At 38.3% G+C, this 17,907-nt stretch overlaps 1 protein-coding gene across 2 annotated transcripts; it reads right to left on the bottom strand.

The window, feature by feature from the left end:
- Positions 1-11,522: 11,522 nt before the first annotated feature.
- On the bottom strand, positions 11,523-15,781 carry LOC110276407 (uncharacterized). 2 transcript variants are annotated; one of them, XM_052255128.1, is made up of 2 exons: positions 14,761-15,781; positions 11,523-11,738 (listed from the first exon to the last, which is right to left on the bottom strand). In XM_052255128.1, the coding sequence occupies exon 1, from the start codon at positions 15,555-15,557 to the stop codon at positions 15,015-15,017; it is 543 nt and encodes a 180-aa protein (XP_052111088.1). In that variant the 5' UTR covers positions 15,558-15,781; the 3' UTR covers positions 11,523-11,738; positions 14,761-15,014. The 2 variants fall into 2 exon arrangements, with proteins under 2 accessions (XP_052111088.1, XP_052111087.1); XM_052255127.1 differs by having other exon boundaries at positions 11,526-11,746.
- Positions 15,782-17,907: the final 2,126 nt, after the last annotated feature.

Raw genomic sequence — 17,907 nt, 5'->3', positions numbered from 1 at the left:
AGGCATCAAGGAGCTCGATTGGAAGGGAGGCTGGCTCCATTAGGGAGTAGTAGTAGTAGATAGCTCTCTCTCTTTTAATTTTCCTTTCTATTTGAATTTTGGATTGAGATTGAAAGAAATTCTGTTTTCATTCTCCATCTGCAACATCTCTACTTTGTTCTGCTGCATAATTCAAGGAATTTTGATTTGAATCAAGGCTCTCTTTACTGCTTCCATCTCTAATTTTTGTTCAATCTATTTGCTGTTGAATCAAGGAAGGGCTTGAGATCTAGACTTGTTCTCTAGTCTCTTTGATTCCCTGAGATCTTCAACATTTTTTTAAACTGCTGCAAATTAAGCATCACTTTCTATTTTTAATTCTTCAAGCATTTTTACTTTTCTGTTTGAAATCTGCTGCATCCCATTTCATATTCTAGCTCTTTACTTGAATGCTCTTTACATTTTCTTGTTGAATTTTAATTTCCAGCACCCCAGCCCCGTTACTTTTCATGCAATTTACTTTTCTTGCAATTTAAGTTTCAGCTATTTTACTTTCTTGTTATTTAAGTTTTATGCAATTTTACTTTCTGCAACATTAAGTTTCTTGTCATTTATAATTCTGTTGGCTACATTTCATCCAATATCCCTTCAATGTTAGCTTGACTAAACTAATCACCCACTAAAGTTGCTTGATCCATCAATCCCTGTGGGATCGACCTCACTCTAAGTGAGTTATTACTACTTGATGCGACCCGGTATACTTGCTGGTTGGATTTGTGTGTTGGAAAATTCGTTTTCCGCAAAAACACCATCAATTACAAAAACAACTTAGAAGAGATCGACCTAACGAAATCGGTCTCCTACGAAACAAGTTGTAAGAGTAATCCCTGAAAGAGACCTGACAATGGTCCAAGAAAGAGGATTACAAAAACAACTTAGAAGAGATCGACCTAACGAAGTCGGTCTCCTACAAAAACAAGATGTAAAAGTACCCCTGGAAGAGACCTGACAAAGGCTCAAGAAAGAGGATTTCAAAAACAACTTAGAAGAGATCGACCTACCGAAGCCGGTCTCCTACAAAAACAAGTTATAAAAGTAATCTGACAAAGGTCTGGGAATGAGGATTACAAAAATAACTTAGAAGGGGACTAACATAAAGAAATCGGTTATGAGGCGCTAAAAATACGAACAAAAGCAAAGAAACCGAGAAAACAAGTCGGGCCCCCCACAGTCACGGCCCCAAAAGAATCCAAGCTACAAACAATAAGTACGAAAGCAAATCTAAAGAGGCTAGGAAGCAAGATTTCAACAGATACCATAATAAAAAGCATAGTATGAAAAAGCTTAAAGAGGCCACCAAAAACCAACCTCGGAAGCTACTTTTGTCTTTCAAAAAAGTTGCCAGGCAGACAACTAAAAGAGTCAGCAGTTAAGAGAAACAATAAAACAAGTTCAAAAGCCCACAAATCGGGCTATTTACACAAATATTCAGCAAGAAAATCAGCTAAGATCAGGAGCCTTCCTGGCAGCATCAGTACGGGGAGAAGGAGGGCGAGTCTGAAGGGGCACAGCATCTACAGTTCCATCATCCCGGTTCAGAATCTCGCAATCTAAATCAGATGTAACGGGAGGAACCGAGGAGGTCGACACCTTAAAAGAAGGCACTGGGGGAGGGTCAGCATCATCGTCATCCTGGTCATCAGGGACAATTTTACCATCCCTCACAACATTGTTCAGGCTGACAAGAGTCAAGTCGGCATCAGGAGCAACAATCCAGAACTGCTCCATTAGGTTCTCGAAGGCAGCAGTTACGCTGCCCACAAGGTGACCCTGAAGCTCACCATAATTAGCTCGAGCGGTTTCCAACTCATCCCGGAGGCGCATTAATTCCCTATAAGCTGAGACATAGCTATCTTTATGCTTTAGGGCCATGTCCTCAGCCAACTTCAAAGAAGCAGCCAGGGCAATAGAGCTGGCCTTCTCACCCTTCATCTCCTTCTCCACCTTCGCCAACTTCACCTCTAACTCCTCCTTCAGACCCTTGATCCGATCAAATTCTGACTTGGCCTACTCCATGAAGGATTTGTGGCATAAATCGGAATCCCCTGAACTATTTGGAAAATAGCCGCACTCATATGAGCCATCTTCACACTATTTTTGGTGATAAAATTCAAATGCTTAAGAAGAGACACGTCGTCCATGGAAAGCCCACCATAGGAAGGAGGGCTCAAGAACAACTACAAAAGCGCGCTCGACATCATCAAGCATCTCCCAAGTGTAGCGAGACACTCTTACATCCTTCTGCCACTCCAGAGGGAAGGAGGGCGCATCATTTTCATCAAGAAAAAAGGGGCGGGCCCCCTCAACAGCACGAACCTTAAAGAAATAATTCTTGAAGTCTTTAAAAGACTCATCATACATAGCAAAAACCTTATGGCCCTGGGCAGACCTGAAGGAAACCCAGGAAGCTTTTTTTTTTTGAAGAACCGCCGGGCTTGGCGAAAACAAACAAGTAAAGGAAAAGAGTTTGAGAGGGTGTTACATTTAATTCTCGACAGAGAAGCTGAAAAATGTTAATAAAACCCCAGGAATTCGGGTGAAGCTGGGATGGAGCAATGTTACACGACCACAACAGGTCGGTCTCAAAAGCAGTAAAAGGAAAATAAACATTCAACTGACTGAAGAAGTATTCATAAGCATAAAAGAAGGGACGCTCTCCCTCAACAGAAGTTGGAAAGCAAACTCTCTCGTCAGAATCAGGGGCAACAAGCTCTTAATCCTCCTCACGGGCATTGTTACCACAAATCCAATCGCGCTTCCTCAGTTCTGTGCAAAACTCAGCATCCACAACAGAAACACACAACAAAACAAGGGAGTCCAGCCAATCGGACATCTCCTCGGGAACTCTGGAAGACATCTCTACAATGTTATTGCGAGAAGACATGAGGCCAAACAGAGACCATTAAAGATGCAACCTTTTTTAAGAGCAGAAAAAAGCAACCTTCAAATAAACGAGGAACAGACACGGACAAGCAGTATCAAGAACAGAAACAACAAAAACATGCAAAGCCCTAAAGGCACCCAGCAAAAGCAAAAAGGATCATGCAGAAGATAGAAAAACTCTCAGAAAGCACATTTCAACAACTCTAGGGCGCAAGGAAATCAGAAAGATCCAAACTTGTTCAAAAAGAGAGGATCAAAACCAAAACCTCGTCACAAAACCAAAATCAAAGAAAAAGCACGAAAAGGGGACTAACCTGGAGACGGAAGAAACTTCGAAAAAGAGAAGAAACAAAAGTCGCCTAGGAAACCGCCGAGCGACGCCGCTAACGCCAGGAAGCAGAAGCGCAAGCGAAAGATAGAGAGCGAAGAGAGAAGAGGAAAAAGTTACGAAGAGGTTACAAGGAAAATAAAAGGAGAGAAACCATTTTCTGGGTTTTCAAAATCAAAAGAAAAGAGCCCAGGGGAAACGGGGCAAGTAATGTTCAAATTAAATAAGGCATTAAACCCTCGCACGTTCCCAAAAAAGCGCCGATAGAAAAGCGCACGTCTTTTAGAGGAAATGACCTACATTCAACTGCTACAAAAGAATCAACGAAATGCTTGAGTTCGGCTTCACCAAAGAAGGACCGAAGTCAAAGGACTCGACCTCAAAAAAGAAGACCGAGCTCAAGTAGGGGCACTGTTCATACCCTGGGTCGAACTGTTCGACTCGGGATGTTCGACAGATAAAGCGACCGACCTCTTTAGGTCAGGACAACCCGACCTCTTTTGTAAGAGCTCGGCCAAGTCTACAGGGAAGCCCAAATAAAGGCCCAAATAGAGGAACACGCCCCAAATCTTAAGGCAGCCGAAGCCTACAGAAGGAAGGGCGGTTCTCTTGAAGATAATATGACCTCACTTAAAGATAATATAAAGATAAGATAAGATAACTAATTTATCTTATCCACAGAAGGTCACATCTCACCATTATAAATACACTGGAGCACCCAGGTATAACTCATACTCTGATTCTACTCAATGCCTGTTTAATACCCTTGATAACTTAAGCATCGGAGTCCCTTGCAGGTACCCCCCACCCTCCGGGGATGAAGGATCAGCAGCACTTTCAGTCCCACAAGTCGGACACACCAGCTCCAGCAGCTATACACCTGCCGGACACGTCGGCTTCGACCAACACAATAGATCTCAATTGAGATCGACCTACAGTTTCAGGTAACCCTTGGAACAGAAACCATGTTTGAATTGTTAAAACTTAGTCACCCTTTTTGCATAAGAAATTGTTTTTGATTGATAAAGAAAAGGGTAAACTAGGGAATCTTTTTTTTGAATTTCTCAATCACAACAATGCTTAGTCAAATATTGAGATTTTCCAAGGAACTTGACTATAGGGCACCAACCCAATTGATTGCAAAAGAATATATTTTTGAAACTTGCTTGAATTCTATATTTTATGAAACATGTATTAAACTAAGAACACAAGCTTGTGAGACTTGAGCCTATTGATGTGGTTACATTTTATAACCACTTATTTTCCATTCTTGTGTGCAATTATTCCCTTTCTATGATTGTGATCCTTGATTTGCTTGATTCTATATATCCATTTATTTATTGTACTCATGCATTTGTATGATTGAGGCCATTATTTCATTAGCTCACTTACCCAAATAGCCTACCTTTTACTCTCCATTGTTAGCCAATTTTGAGCCTACGCTTAACCCACTTGTTCTTAATTTAGCTTATTACAAGCCTTAAAGCGGAAAACCAATGAAAGTCCCTTGCTTGGATCTTTGATTAGCTTAGGCTAGTGTGTGTGAGAATCATTCAAGTGTGGGAACCTTGGGACATTGGGTGAATAAAAGGGTAGTTTTGTATTATCATTGAAAATATTGGGAATTAGGTACATATTCATGTATTGATCAATTGTAAAACCTTATGCATTGAGATTCTTGTATATAAAAAAAAAAGAAATGAGGAGAAAAACAAAAAAAAAAGAGAGAATCCTCATTATATGAAAAAAAGAAAAGAAAAGCAAAATACAGAAAAAGGAAAAAGAAGAAAAATAGTAAAAGGGGTCAAAACGCCCCAAAGTGAAGCTCAATAAAAGGAATCAATGCATAAGTGTTGTGAATTAAATAGAAAGCATGAGTATGTGAAAAAAAAGTGAGAAATGGGTAGTTAGGTTAGAATTTAATTGTATATGTCATTGCATAGGTTAGGTGGGAAAGTTTAAGCTAATCAAAGATTGAAGTCTTAGTCTACTTAACCATAAATGACCCTACCTTGACCCTAACCCCATTACAACCTAAATAAAAGACTCATAATGAATGTATGCATGCATTGAATATGTGTTGATTGTTAGAAGAAAATCAAATATTGGGAAAGCATGATTAGAAGAGAACTGAGTGAATTAACCATTAAACACTTGAGTGAATAGAGCGGATACACATCCGGTGAGAGTTTAAAAGTTCAATTACATGTGTTCACCCATATTATCTATACTCTCGCAAGCTTGAATTTCTTTTGATAATTCAATACAATTGTGTTTTGGAATTGATCCTTATTGCCCTAGTTCTTGTGCTTACACATGTTGTCTTGGGAATTGATTTGTTTGGACTAAGCATTTGCATTCACTTTAGGTAGTTGCATTTAGATAGGTTCATATAGTATAGTGCATTTAAATAAATGTCATACCCCTTAGTTCCTTCTAATTTTAGCATGAGGACATGCTAAGGTTTAAGTGTGGGGAGGTTGATAAACCCCATTTGTAGGGTTTATCTTGTATTGAATTTAGAGCATTTTATCAACCTTTTGTCACATTTAGCCTATGAATTAGCATGGTTTTGTAATCTCTCCCGTATTTATGCTTAAGTGTAAAAACATTATTTTTAAGCCTTATTTTGATGAATTCTAATTCGTCCTTGATTCCATAAGATGCCTTGATATGTTTGCTAGTAATTCCAGGATTGAAATAGGCTAGGAATGGATCAAAGGAGCAAGGAAGGAATCATACAAGTGGAGAGAAGCATAAAAAGCCAAAGAAAAGAGTTCAGCCAAGCACGCGCATGCGCACAAGGCACTCGCGCGCACATTGCGAAATCGGCCAGGGACGCGCACGCGTACCGTGCGCGCACATGTCGCAGTCCATACGTGATATCATTAAAGCAACACGTGCCTGGCAATTTTGGAGGGTTTCTGCAACCAACTTTGGCCCCAAACTGCATATAAGAGCCAAGGATTGAAGGGGAAGGGACATATTGGAGATACTTTAGATACTTAGCTTAGTTTTAGTTTAGAGTTAGTTTTAGAGAGAGAAGCTCTCACTTCTCTCTAGAATTAGGATTAGGTTTAGGTTAATCTCTCCTTTTAGATCTAGGTTTAATTCATGCTTTAATTCACTTTTCCTTTATCAATTCTTACTCTCCTCGTCCTCCTCTTTCTAGTTATGTGCTTTGATAATTGTAATTCTACATTTTGTTTTGGATAGATTGTTGTTCCTTTGTTTTCTTTCAATAATGCAATTTGAGGTAATTCATGATAATTGTGATTTCCTTGATTGTTGTTGTTAATTCTTTGCATTCAATTGTTGTTAGAATTCATTCTTGTTATGATTTACTATACTTTTCTTTTGTACTTTCCAAATGTTTGATTAAATGCTTGGGAGAATGTTAGAATAGAATTTTATGTTCTTGGCTTGAGAAGGTAACTTAGGATTTCTTGAATTACCAACGTCCAAGTGATTGATAGTTGATAGTCATTGACTCTAGCCTTCACTAAAGCTAGGATTTATGGACTAGGATTGATATAACTCACTTAACTTTTCTTTGCTAATTGATTTAAGGATGACTAAGTGTGATTAATCCTTGCAACTACCATACTTATGGCTAGTGATAATAATGAAGACCCTTGACAACCAAACCTTGCCAAGACCATTTTGTTAATAAAGTTTTCTTACCATTTACCATTCATATTTCTCATCCAAAACCCCAAAATAAACAAGTCCATAACCAATAACAAGAACACTACCCTGCAAGTCCTTTGAGAGACGACCCGAGGTTTAAATACTTCGGTTTATCGATTTTAGGGGTTTGTACTTGTGACAAAAAAATTTTTGTATGAAAGGATTATTATTGGTTTAGAGACTATACTTTACAACGAGATTTCATTTGTGAAATTCTAAACTGTCAAAAATCCAATCATCAATGACCTCACTCAAAGATAAGATAAAGATAAGATAACTAACTTATCTTATCTAAGAAGGTCACTTTACGGCATTATAAATACACTGGAGCACCCAGGTATAACTCATAGTCTGATTTTACTTAATACCTGCTTAATACACTTGCTAGCTTAAGCATCGGAGTTCCTTGCAGGTACTCCCCACCCTCTGGGAACGAAGGATGAGCACCACCACCAAGTCCAACAAGTCAGACACAACAGCTCCAACCAGTACAGAAGATCTCATCCGAGATCGACCTATAGTTTCAGGTAACCCTCAGAACATTGGCGCCGTTATCGGGGACCTGGAAGTCATCCCATCATCATGGCGGACGACCATGACAACGACCACACATCAGATCTAGAAGATAGAACAAGAAGGACTCTTCAAACGCGGGAGCCATGGATGCACTTCAAGACCGTTTAAAACAACTTGAAGAAGAAGCCCTATGTCAATGAGAGGCTAAGAAAGATCTACAGAGGGAAGTAAGGCGACGCCGGGAATTTGAGGACGAACTCCTAAAACTTGAAGCCGATATAAAGACCAAAGCCAACCGATCCCCTCATGAGGACAGCTCCCACAAGGAACAAGATCCATTCACCAAGGAGATCATGAAGACCAAAATACCAAAAGACTTTAAACTCCCAGATATGACCTTATATGACGGCACTACAGATCCCGGTGGTGCACGAAATTGCAATCACACTTTTGCAATTCCGCACAACTAACCAGTAAGTGCACTGGGTCGTCCAAGTAATACCTTACGTGAGTAAGGGTCGATCCCACGGAGATTGTCGGCTTGAAGCAAGCTATGGTTATCTTGTAACTCTTAGTCAGGATATCAATAATTCTCAGGTTTAATTGTGATGAGTAAAAGAACATGAAATAAATACTTGTTTTGCAGTAATGGAGAACAGGCTGAGGTTTTGGAGATGCTCTATCTTCTGGATCTCTGCTTTCCCACTGTCTTCTTCTTCAAGCATGCAAGGCTCCTTCCATAGCAATCTGTATGTAGGGTTTCACCGTTGTCAATGGCTACCTCCCATCCTCTCAGTGAAAATGTTCAACGCGCTCTGTCACAGCACGGCTATTCATCTTTCAGTTCTCAATCAGGTTGGAATAGAATCCAGTGATTCTTTTGCGTCTGTCACTAACACCCAGCTTTCAGGAGTTTGAAGCTTGTCACAGTCATTCAATCCTTGAATCCTACTCAGAATACCACAGACAAGGTTTAGACTTTCCGGATTCTCTTGAATGCCGCCATCAATTCTAGCTTATACCACGAAGATTTTGATTAAAGAATCCAAGAGATACACACTCAATCGAAAGTAGAATGGAGGTGGTTGTCAGGCACACGTTCATAGGTGAGAATGATGATGAGTGTCACGGATCATCATATTCATCAGGTTGAAGAACAAGTGGTATCTTAGAATGGAAGCAAGCGTGATTGAATGAAAAATAGTAGTAATTGCATTAATCCATCAAGACACAGCAGAGCTCCTCACCCCCAACCATGGAGTTTAGAGACTCATGCCGTAGAAGGTACAATATGAAACGTGTAAAGTGTCATGAGGTAGAGATACAATGTCAAAAGGTCCTATTAATAGTGAACTAGTAACCTATTATATACAGAAATGAGTAAATGACGTAAAAATCCACGTCCGGGGTCCACTTGGTGTGTGCCTGGGCTGAACATTGAAGCTTTTATGTGTAGAGACTTTTTCTGGAGTTAAACGCCAGCTTTTATGCCAGTTTGGGCGTTTAACTCTAATTTTTGTGCCAGTTCCGGCGTTAAACACCGGGAATTCTGAAGTTGATTTGCAACGCCGATTTGGGCCATCAAATCTCGGGCAAAGTATAGACTATTATACATTGCTGAAAAGCGCAGGATGTCTACTTTCCAACGAAATTGAGAGTTCACCAATTGGGCTTCTGTAGCTCCAGCAAATCCACTTCGAGTGCAGGGAGGTCAGAATCCAACAGCATCTGCAGTCCTTTTCTGCCTGTGAATCAGATTTTTGCTCAGGTCCCTCAATTTTAGCCAGAAAATACCTGAAATCACAGAAAAATAGACAAACTCAAAGTAAAGCCTAGAAAAGTGAATTTTAACTAAAAACTAATAAAAATATAATAAAAACTAACTAAAATATTCTAAAAACATACTAAAACAGTGCCAAAAAGCGTATAAATTATCCGCTCATCACAACACCAAACTTAAATTGTTGCTTGTCCCCAAGCAACTGAAAATCAAACAGGATAAAAAGAAGAGAACATACTATAGACTCCAAAATATCAATGAAACTTAGCTCCAATTAGATGAGCGGGACCAGTAGCTTTTTGCCTCTGAATAGTTTTGGCATCTCACTTTATCCTTTGAAGTTTAGAATGATTGGCATCTATAGGAACTCAGAATTCAGATAGTGTTATTGATTTTCCTAGTTAAGCATGATGATTCTTGAACATAGCTACTTTATGAGTCTTGGCTGTGGCCCAAAGCACTCTGTCTTCCAGTATTACCACCGGATACATACAAGCCACAGACACATAACTGGGTGAACCTTTTTAGATTGTGACTCAGCTTTGCTAGAGTCCCCAATTAGAGGTGTCCAGGGTTCTTAAGCACACTCTTTTTGCCTTGTATCACTTTTTATATTTATTATTTTTTTTTGAATTCACTGCTTTTTCTTGCTTCAAGAATCAATTTGATGATTTTTCAGATCCTCAATAACATTTCTCCTTTTCCATCATTCTTTCAAGAGCCAACAAATTTAACATTCTTTAATCAACAAATTCAAAAGATATATGCACTGTTCAAGCATTCATTCAGAAAACAAAAAGTATTGTCACCACATCAAACTAATTCAACTAGTTTCATTTAAGAAAGGTGATGGATTCATAGGACATTCACAGCTTTAAGGCATAGACACTAAGATACTAATGATCATGTAATAAGACACAAACATAGATAAACATAAGCATAAAAATTCGAAAAACGGAAAATAAAGAATAAGGAGATTAAAGAACGGGTCCACCTTAGTGATGGCGGCTTGTTCTTCCTCTTCAAGATCTTATGGAGTGCTTGAGCTCCTCAATGTCTCTTCCTTGCCTTTGTTGTTCCTCTCTCATGATTCTTTGATCTTCTTTAATTTCATGGAGGAGGATGGAATGTTCTTGGTGCTCCACCCTTAGTTGCCCCATGTTGGAACTCAATTCTCCTAGGGAGGTGTTGATTTGCTCCTAATAGCTTTGTGGAGGGAAATGCATCCCTTAAGGCATCTCAGGAATTTCATGATGAGGAATTTACTCAAGCTCTTGTTTGCTCCATCCTTTTCTTAGTGATGAGCTTTTGAGATAAATCTCTCCATCTCCCATGACTCGGAGGTGGAAGCTTTTGTCTTCCCTTTCCTCTTTCTAGAGGTTTCTCCGGCCTTAGATGCCATAAATGGTTATGGAAAAACAAAAAGCAATGCTTTTACCACACCAAACTTAGAAGGTTTGCTCATCCTCAAGCAAAAGAAGAAAGAAAGGGGTAGAAGAAGAATAAAATGGAAGAGATGGAGAAGTAGTGTGTATGATGTGTGAAAATGAGGGCGTGAAGATGGGTTTATATAGGGGTGGAGAGAGGGGTAGGGTAGGTGGGATTTTATGAAGGATGGATGTGAGTGGTGAAGAGAATGGTGGGATTTGAAGAGGGATTTTTGGGGAAGAGGTATTGAGGTGATTGGTGAATGGGTGAAGAAGAGAGAGAGTGATGGTGTAGGTGGGGATCTTCTGGGGTCCACAGATCCTGAGGTGTCAAGGATAATTCATCCCTGCACCAAGTAGCAAGCAAAAATGCTCCTTCTGCCAATCCTGGCATTAAACGCCGGGTTGTTGCCCATTTCTGGCGTTTAACGCCAGCTTCTTGCCCATTCCTGGTGTTACCAACCAATTGCTTATCCGAAAAGGTTTCAGAGATCTCAGTAGGAGGGAGGGATGCTCCTGCTACTGGTTCTATCCGGGACAGGTGATCAGCTACTTGATTCTTTGTCCCTTTTCTGTCTCTTATTTCTATATCAAACTCTTGCAGAAGCAACACCCATCTTATGAGCCTGGGTTTTGAATCCTGCTTTGTGAGTAGATATCTAAGAGCAGCATGCTCAGTGTACACAATCACTGTAACGACCCAACTTCCAGAACGTCATGATCATACCGAAAGTAAGGCGTTACCAACCTGCTTTCCTTTATTAACTATTTACTATTGAGCCTCTAGTTCGATATTGCGATCCAGTTTTAGTAAAAATACCAGAAAATTTTGTTTTTATTTATCAAATCATATAGCAAGCATCACCAAGTAATAATAATCACATAATTATTAAAAGTAATATCTGTCATACAAAAGATTTCAAATAAAACTCACATACAAATCCTATCCCTCTGTATAAAATAAAAGTGTTAAGCAATAAGAGCGACGGAACTTCTATGAAAATAACTCAAGTCATAAATTTAACTCATAAATAAGATCTATAATCTCCCGCAGCTTCAAACGGAGTCTTCGAACCTATGTCACTGAAAAGGTGGAAGATTTTGGGGTGAGAACAAACCACACGTTCTCAGTAGGGAATGGGAATGCCGTAAAAGTAATGATTAACATGCAAATAATTAACTCAAGTTTCCAATGTAGTGTTCTTTATCAAACCTTTTCAAATATTTCTTAAGACTTACTTGAAACCGTTTAAATCCCTTTCTTTAAATCATATTACTTACATAAAGTCTCAACCGCATTAGCAATTCATCAGCTACAAATAGCATTCCTCAACCATCACATTAACTAAGTAAATTAGCAACATAAATAATATACCCAAACCTCATTTCACAAATACCATTCTTCAATACTTTACTAAGTTCACAGCATCAACAAAAATATCTAATCAAACACACAAGTAAGTCACTAAGACAAACAGCACAATCACAAAGAAACAAGACAAGCAACACAAATTACAAAGAAATAAAACAAGCAAACACAATCAAATGCAGATGCGCAAATAAGGATGATGCATGTCTAGCCCTAGTGCAGGTAATGAGCTCATTTGTCGGTTACAGACCCGCTCCCGACGTTATCCAGCAACCTCTGTCTGGATAAGGCTTTCCTATTGGCTATACCCCTGTGTACAGGAAATAACCTCTCTGCCACCACAGGGTCCACTGCACGCAGTAAATAACACATCTGCCACTGCAGGGATGTACGCCGACACACCTTCTGTATACAGGAAATAACCCCTCTGCCACTACAGAAATGAAACAGGTGGTCACGGTACTTCTGTAGCAGGAAATAACCCCTCTGCCTTACAGAATCAAAATATAAATCTGTACCGCAGGAAAGCGTTCTCAGTGGTCACACCACCATCTATCTGACTGCCTTCACGCAGCAGATCATCACATAAACATCTCAGGAGTTGCCATAATGCAACAAATGAATAAACACATCTCTTGGGTTGCCTCAAGAAACAAATGACCTTTCAACAGGTCCTCTGCTTTTTATTCTCTTTTATAATCATAAATACGCAAGCGGGACAAAACCCACGTCCTTGTCAACAATTTCATAAACTAAATACCTTTCCTCAAAAGAATCAGTGTAATTATCATCATAAGTTATCATTCTCGTTATTCATCTCCAGTTACATATTCTTATACAATATCTCTCTCTTTCTTTGTTCAATTATGTTGTACAAACCTTACGACTTCCACTTTTGCAACCTCTTAACTCAAACCAATGTTAAAACCATTTTCTAGTCTAATTTTCTTTCAAGAGACTCAAGAAAATCATTTGTTTTAAATTCGTTAAATACTTTCCAAAACATCACCCTCTTACTAAAAGTAACCAAATAAAACTTTTTTTCAAGTTTACCAACTTCTCAAGCACTTAAAAGAAACCATCTTTCTTTACCATTCAAGTTCAAATATTATATATTCATTAAATTTCTAAAAAGTAATCCTTTATTTCAAACCCCAAGCATAACTCTTTTCATGTTGAATAAATCTCAAAATATAACTTCTTTTCATATTAAATCAATCTTAAAATATAGTTTCTTTCCTAGATAATTTAATTTTGAAACATAAACCTTTCTTTAGTAAATCGAAATTAAAATAGAATAATTCTTTTCTTTACTGAATAAAACTCAAATAATATCATTTTTTTTCAAATTCAAAGCTTCTAAAATGACTTTTCAAATAAAACTTTAGATTTTATAAAATTTCAGCAGCACCTCCCCTAAAACTCGGACTTAGCCACCCTTACGGGTTCCCTCTTTTTCCACAAATCACCAGTCCTTTTCCCAACAATTTTCAACTAGATAATTGTCAATCAATCAGACATTCACAATTCATAATATTTAACAAATCAATCATACTCCATAATTTCTGCTAATCCATCAATCCAATCCCACCATTTCATATTTACTTTTCACTTATCATAAAATCCTTTCAAAATTAAATACAATCAATTCTCCATCCATTTATCAGCAACTTCCATAATCATCTCATCATAATTCAGTTTAAGAACTAACATCCTTTCATCAATTAAAATCAGAATCTCACCCAGTCATCATTTATTTTAAAAGTAAACCAGTCTAACTTTAAAAACTCATAACTAATTTTCCAAAACCATTCTTCAATCAGTCACCAACCAAATCCACTACCGTTACAATATATCAAATAACCAGCACATCATTCAATTCAATATAAATCCGTCAAAGATCATAATTTCAGTCAATTTGCAACCATCAAGCAAATCAGCCTATGGCAACCAGCTCAACATAATCAAATAACAGGATTCTCAGTAATTCCAAACAATCAGAAAATCGGTAACAGTTACAGCCTCAAATCAAAATCAGTATCACCAGTTAATCATTCACCGCAACAAAACCAATCACAATTCAAACTCAATTCATCAATCATCAACATGTCAGTTTTTCTCAATAAGTAACTCAACATATTTTCAATTCAGTAAGTAACACAAGCTTAATCACCATCCACTACCATATTTAATTCAAATCATAACTCAGAAAAAAAATCACCACTTACAGCCGCATTTCAACCGATTCCAACCCATCACAAGTTCATTTTACAGCCATTCCAATATATCAAAATTCCAATCCAATATCAAATAATTCAAAATAACTTATTCAAGATCAAAATCTCAGCCAACTCATCATAAAAATCAGTAATTCAAAATACAATTCACAACCAGATTTCAACCAATTCAGCAATATCACATAAGATCAGAATTTCCAACAAATCCATCAAAATTAGAAAACCAATATCAGTCACAGCATTAACCAAAATTAATCTTGTCAAGTTAATTACTTACGATAACAAAACCTAATAACATTCATAGCCATAAACTAAACTCAATAAACCAATTTAGAATATTATCTCAATACCTAACTTAATCCAAATTTTACAACTTCAAACCAAGCTTATTCCTATCAATTAATCATATTTATGAATTATTTGCAATTACTCACTAAACCTCTTTGGCATTCATAAGTTAAAAGCTGTTAATTTCAATTAAAATCCCCTACCTCAAAGTCGAAACTCACGAAAATCACTAAACTCAACAGCTCCATTGGCAGTTCTAACATCCGTTCTGCTCTCTTAGCAGCTACCATGATGATTCTGGGCAGCTCCAGTGATGGTGAAAGGTCTCAGCTTCAGCCAAGCAGCAGCAGTAACAATTCAGAGTAAAGCCAGAGCAACATCAACTCTAGCAGCGGCAGTGGCAACTAGGGAGGCTTCAGCGACAATGACCAACTTCAACGGATCTCCAGCAGCGGCATTAACCAAACATAAGCTTTGATGGCGGGAGAGGCTCCGGCAACTCACGGAAATCACAAGCAGAAGCTGAGCAAAGCAAGAACAGCAGCAGCAATCTTGAAGCCAACAAACAGAAACAACAAGCCAACAGTAGCTCGGGTGGTGGTTGTGACAGTGGCGGCAGCATCAACGGCGGGATGGGAAGCAGCAGCGATGACTGGGTGCACAACAGTGACGAGAACTCCTCTTCCTCGCGTTCTACTCGACGGCGGCTCCAAGGCAGACCAGCGGCGACGGCGACGACAAGAATGAACGGCGACAAAGGCGGCTGGCTCCAGCGACGGTGACAGGTCATGATGAAGACGACGATGACGACGGCACGGCGGCTTTCTTTGGCGGCAAGCTCGCAGCAGACGCGACGCCACCCTCCTCTGTTTCTCTCTTCCTTCTCGGCGTGGGTGGATGGCACGACGGCGAGCAAGACGCGGCTGGGTGTGACGGAGTGCGGTGGCGGCGCTGCTCCTCCCTCTTCTTCGCTGGCACTCTCTCTTCCTGTCTTCTCCATATGTGTGCGTGCGTGTGTATAGTGAGGAAATGAGTGTGAGTTCGTTGGTGAGGCTGAGAGTGAGAGAGGTAAGTCTGTGTGTGTGTCATGTGGTGAGGGTAACAGCGCTGACTTGGGGATTAAGGGTGAGTGTGTTAGCTGAAGAGGGTGAAAGAGGGGTGGGGTGTGGCTGAGACAAAGGGAAGCTAGGGTTAGGGTTCTTCAATTTGGGAATTAGGGTTTCTGATTCAATTTGGGAAATAGGGTTAGAAATTAGGAATTTTATAAAGTAATATAGATAGATATGAATAGATATTTTGATAAAATTGGAGGATAGGATACTTTTAAAATCAAATGTACTCTATTAAAAATATTTAGAAACATTATTTATCAACATATTGCTAAGTTTAATCAATTATTTCTAATTTACATTATAAAATGAACAAGTTAATTATATTTTGTAAAGTACAATTTAAATTCAAATATCAATTTTCTAGATTAAATCATACAAATCTCTATTATTTTTCTATCTCTGAAACTTTAATTTCAATTTATAAAATAATTAATTATATTAAAAATTGTACATAAATATTAATTGACTTAAACTTAAAGTATTTATAAATATCAATCTAATCATTTCTAATAAAATAATTTCTAGGAGTTCAAATTAATAAATAATCTAATCATTTCTAATAAATTAATTTCTAAGAGTTCAAATTAATAACATAATTCATTCAAAATAGGATTTATTTAAATTAAATTATACAATTATTTCTTATTTTTCATTTATCAAAATTATAATTTCAATTATACCAAATATCTAATAAAGATTATATAAGAATTCTAATTACTTTAAACTCCAATTATGATGAAACTCCATTTAATTACCTTTAGTAAAATAATTTTCTTAAAATAAATCACAAATAACTAATTATTTGATTTTCAAAAACTAGGGTTGTTACAAATTGCAGTAACTTAAAATGCAAGAAATGTAAACACTTTTGATCCTACTAAATAAGATCTGAACTTGTCAATGGCATAAACCACTTTAATTAACTCCTTTTCTGTGGTTGTGTAGTTCTTCTGTGCATCATTTAGAATACGGCTGCCATAATAAATGACATGCAGAAGCTTGTTATGCCTTTGTCCCAATACTGCACCAACGGCATGGTCACTGGCATCACACATTAGTTCGAATGGTAGTGTCCAGTCTGGTGCAGAGATAACTGGTGCTGTGACCAGCTTAGCCTTCAGAAGGTCAAACGCCTGCAGACACTCCTTATGAAAGATAAATGGCGTGTCTACAGCTAGCAGATTACTCAGAGGTTTTGCAATTTTTGAAACATCCTTTATAAACCTTCTGTAGATTCCTGCATGCCCCAGAAAGCTTCTGATTGCCTTAACATTGGTAGGTGGTGGTAATTTTTTAATTACTTCAACTTTAGCTTGATCCACCTTTATTCCTTTGTTTGAAATTTTATGCCCAAGGACAATCCCTTCAGTCACCATAAAGTGACATTTTTCCAGTTTAAAACTAGGTTGGTCTCTTGGCATATTTTCAGAACAAGTGCTAGATGGTTAAGGCAGGAGCTGAATGAGTCTCAATATACTGAAAAGTCATCCATGAAGACTTCCATAAATTTTTCTACCATATCTGAGAAGATAGAGAGCATGCACCTCTGAAAGGTTGCAGGTGCATTGCACAGACCAAAAGGCATCCTTCTGTAGGCAAATACTCCAGAAGGACATGTAAATGTTGTTTTCTCTTGGTCTTGAGGATCTACTGCAATTTGGTTGTAACCTGAATAGCCATCCAAAAAGTAGTAATATTCATGACCTGCCAGTCTCTCTAGCATCTAGTCTATGAATAGTAAAGGAAAATGATCCTTCCTGGTGGCTGTATTGAGCCTTCTGTAGTCAATTGGTAGCGCAAAATTGTGAACAATACTTTTTCACAACTCTCATAATCCCCGGTCATGAACCCCAAAAACTTGGTGGCTCAATACCATGGCATTACACAACTTCGCACAACTAACCAGCAAGTGCACTGGGTCATCCAAGTAATAAACCTTACGCGAGTAAGGGTCGATCCCACGGAGATTGTTAGTATTGAAGCAAGCTATAGTCATCTTGTAAATCTTAGTCAGGCAAACTCAAATGGTAATGGTGATGAACGAAAATAACACAAAGGTAAAGATAGAGATACTTATGTAATTCATTGGTAGGAACTTCAGATAAGCGCATGAAGATGCCTTCCCTTCCGTCTCTCTGCTTTCCTACTGTCTTCATCCAATCCTTCTTATTCCTTTCCATGGCAAGCTTAAGCAAGGGTTTCACCGTTATCAGTGGCTACCTCCCATCCTCTCAGTGA

This window comes from Arachis duranensis, chromosome 10 (assembly GCF_000817695.3).
Source record: "Arachis duranensis cultivar V14167 chromosome 10, aradu.V14167.gnm2.J7QH, whole genome shotgun sequence".
NCBI classification, from domain to species: Eukaryota; Viridiplantae; Streptophyta; class Magnoliopsida; order Fabales; family Fabaceae; genus Arachis; species Arachis duranensis.
Note: the sequence above shows the minus strand (reverse complement) of the source record. Positions and strands in the feature narration are given on the sequence as shown.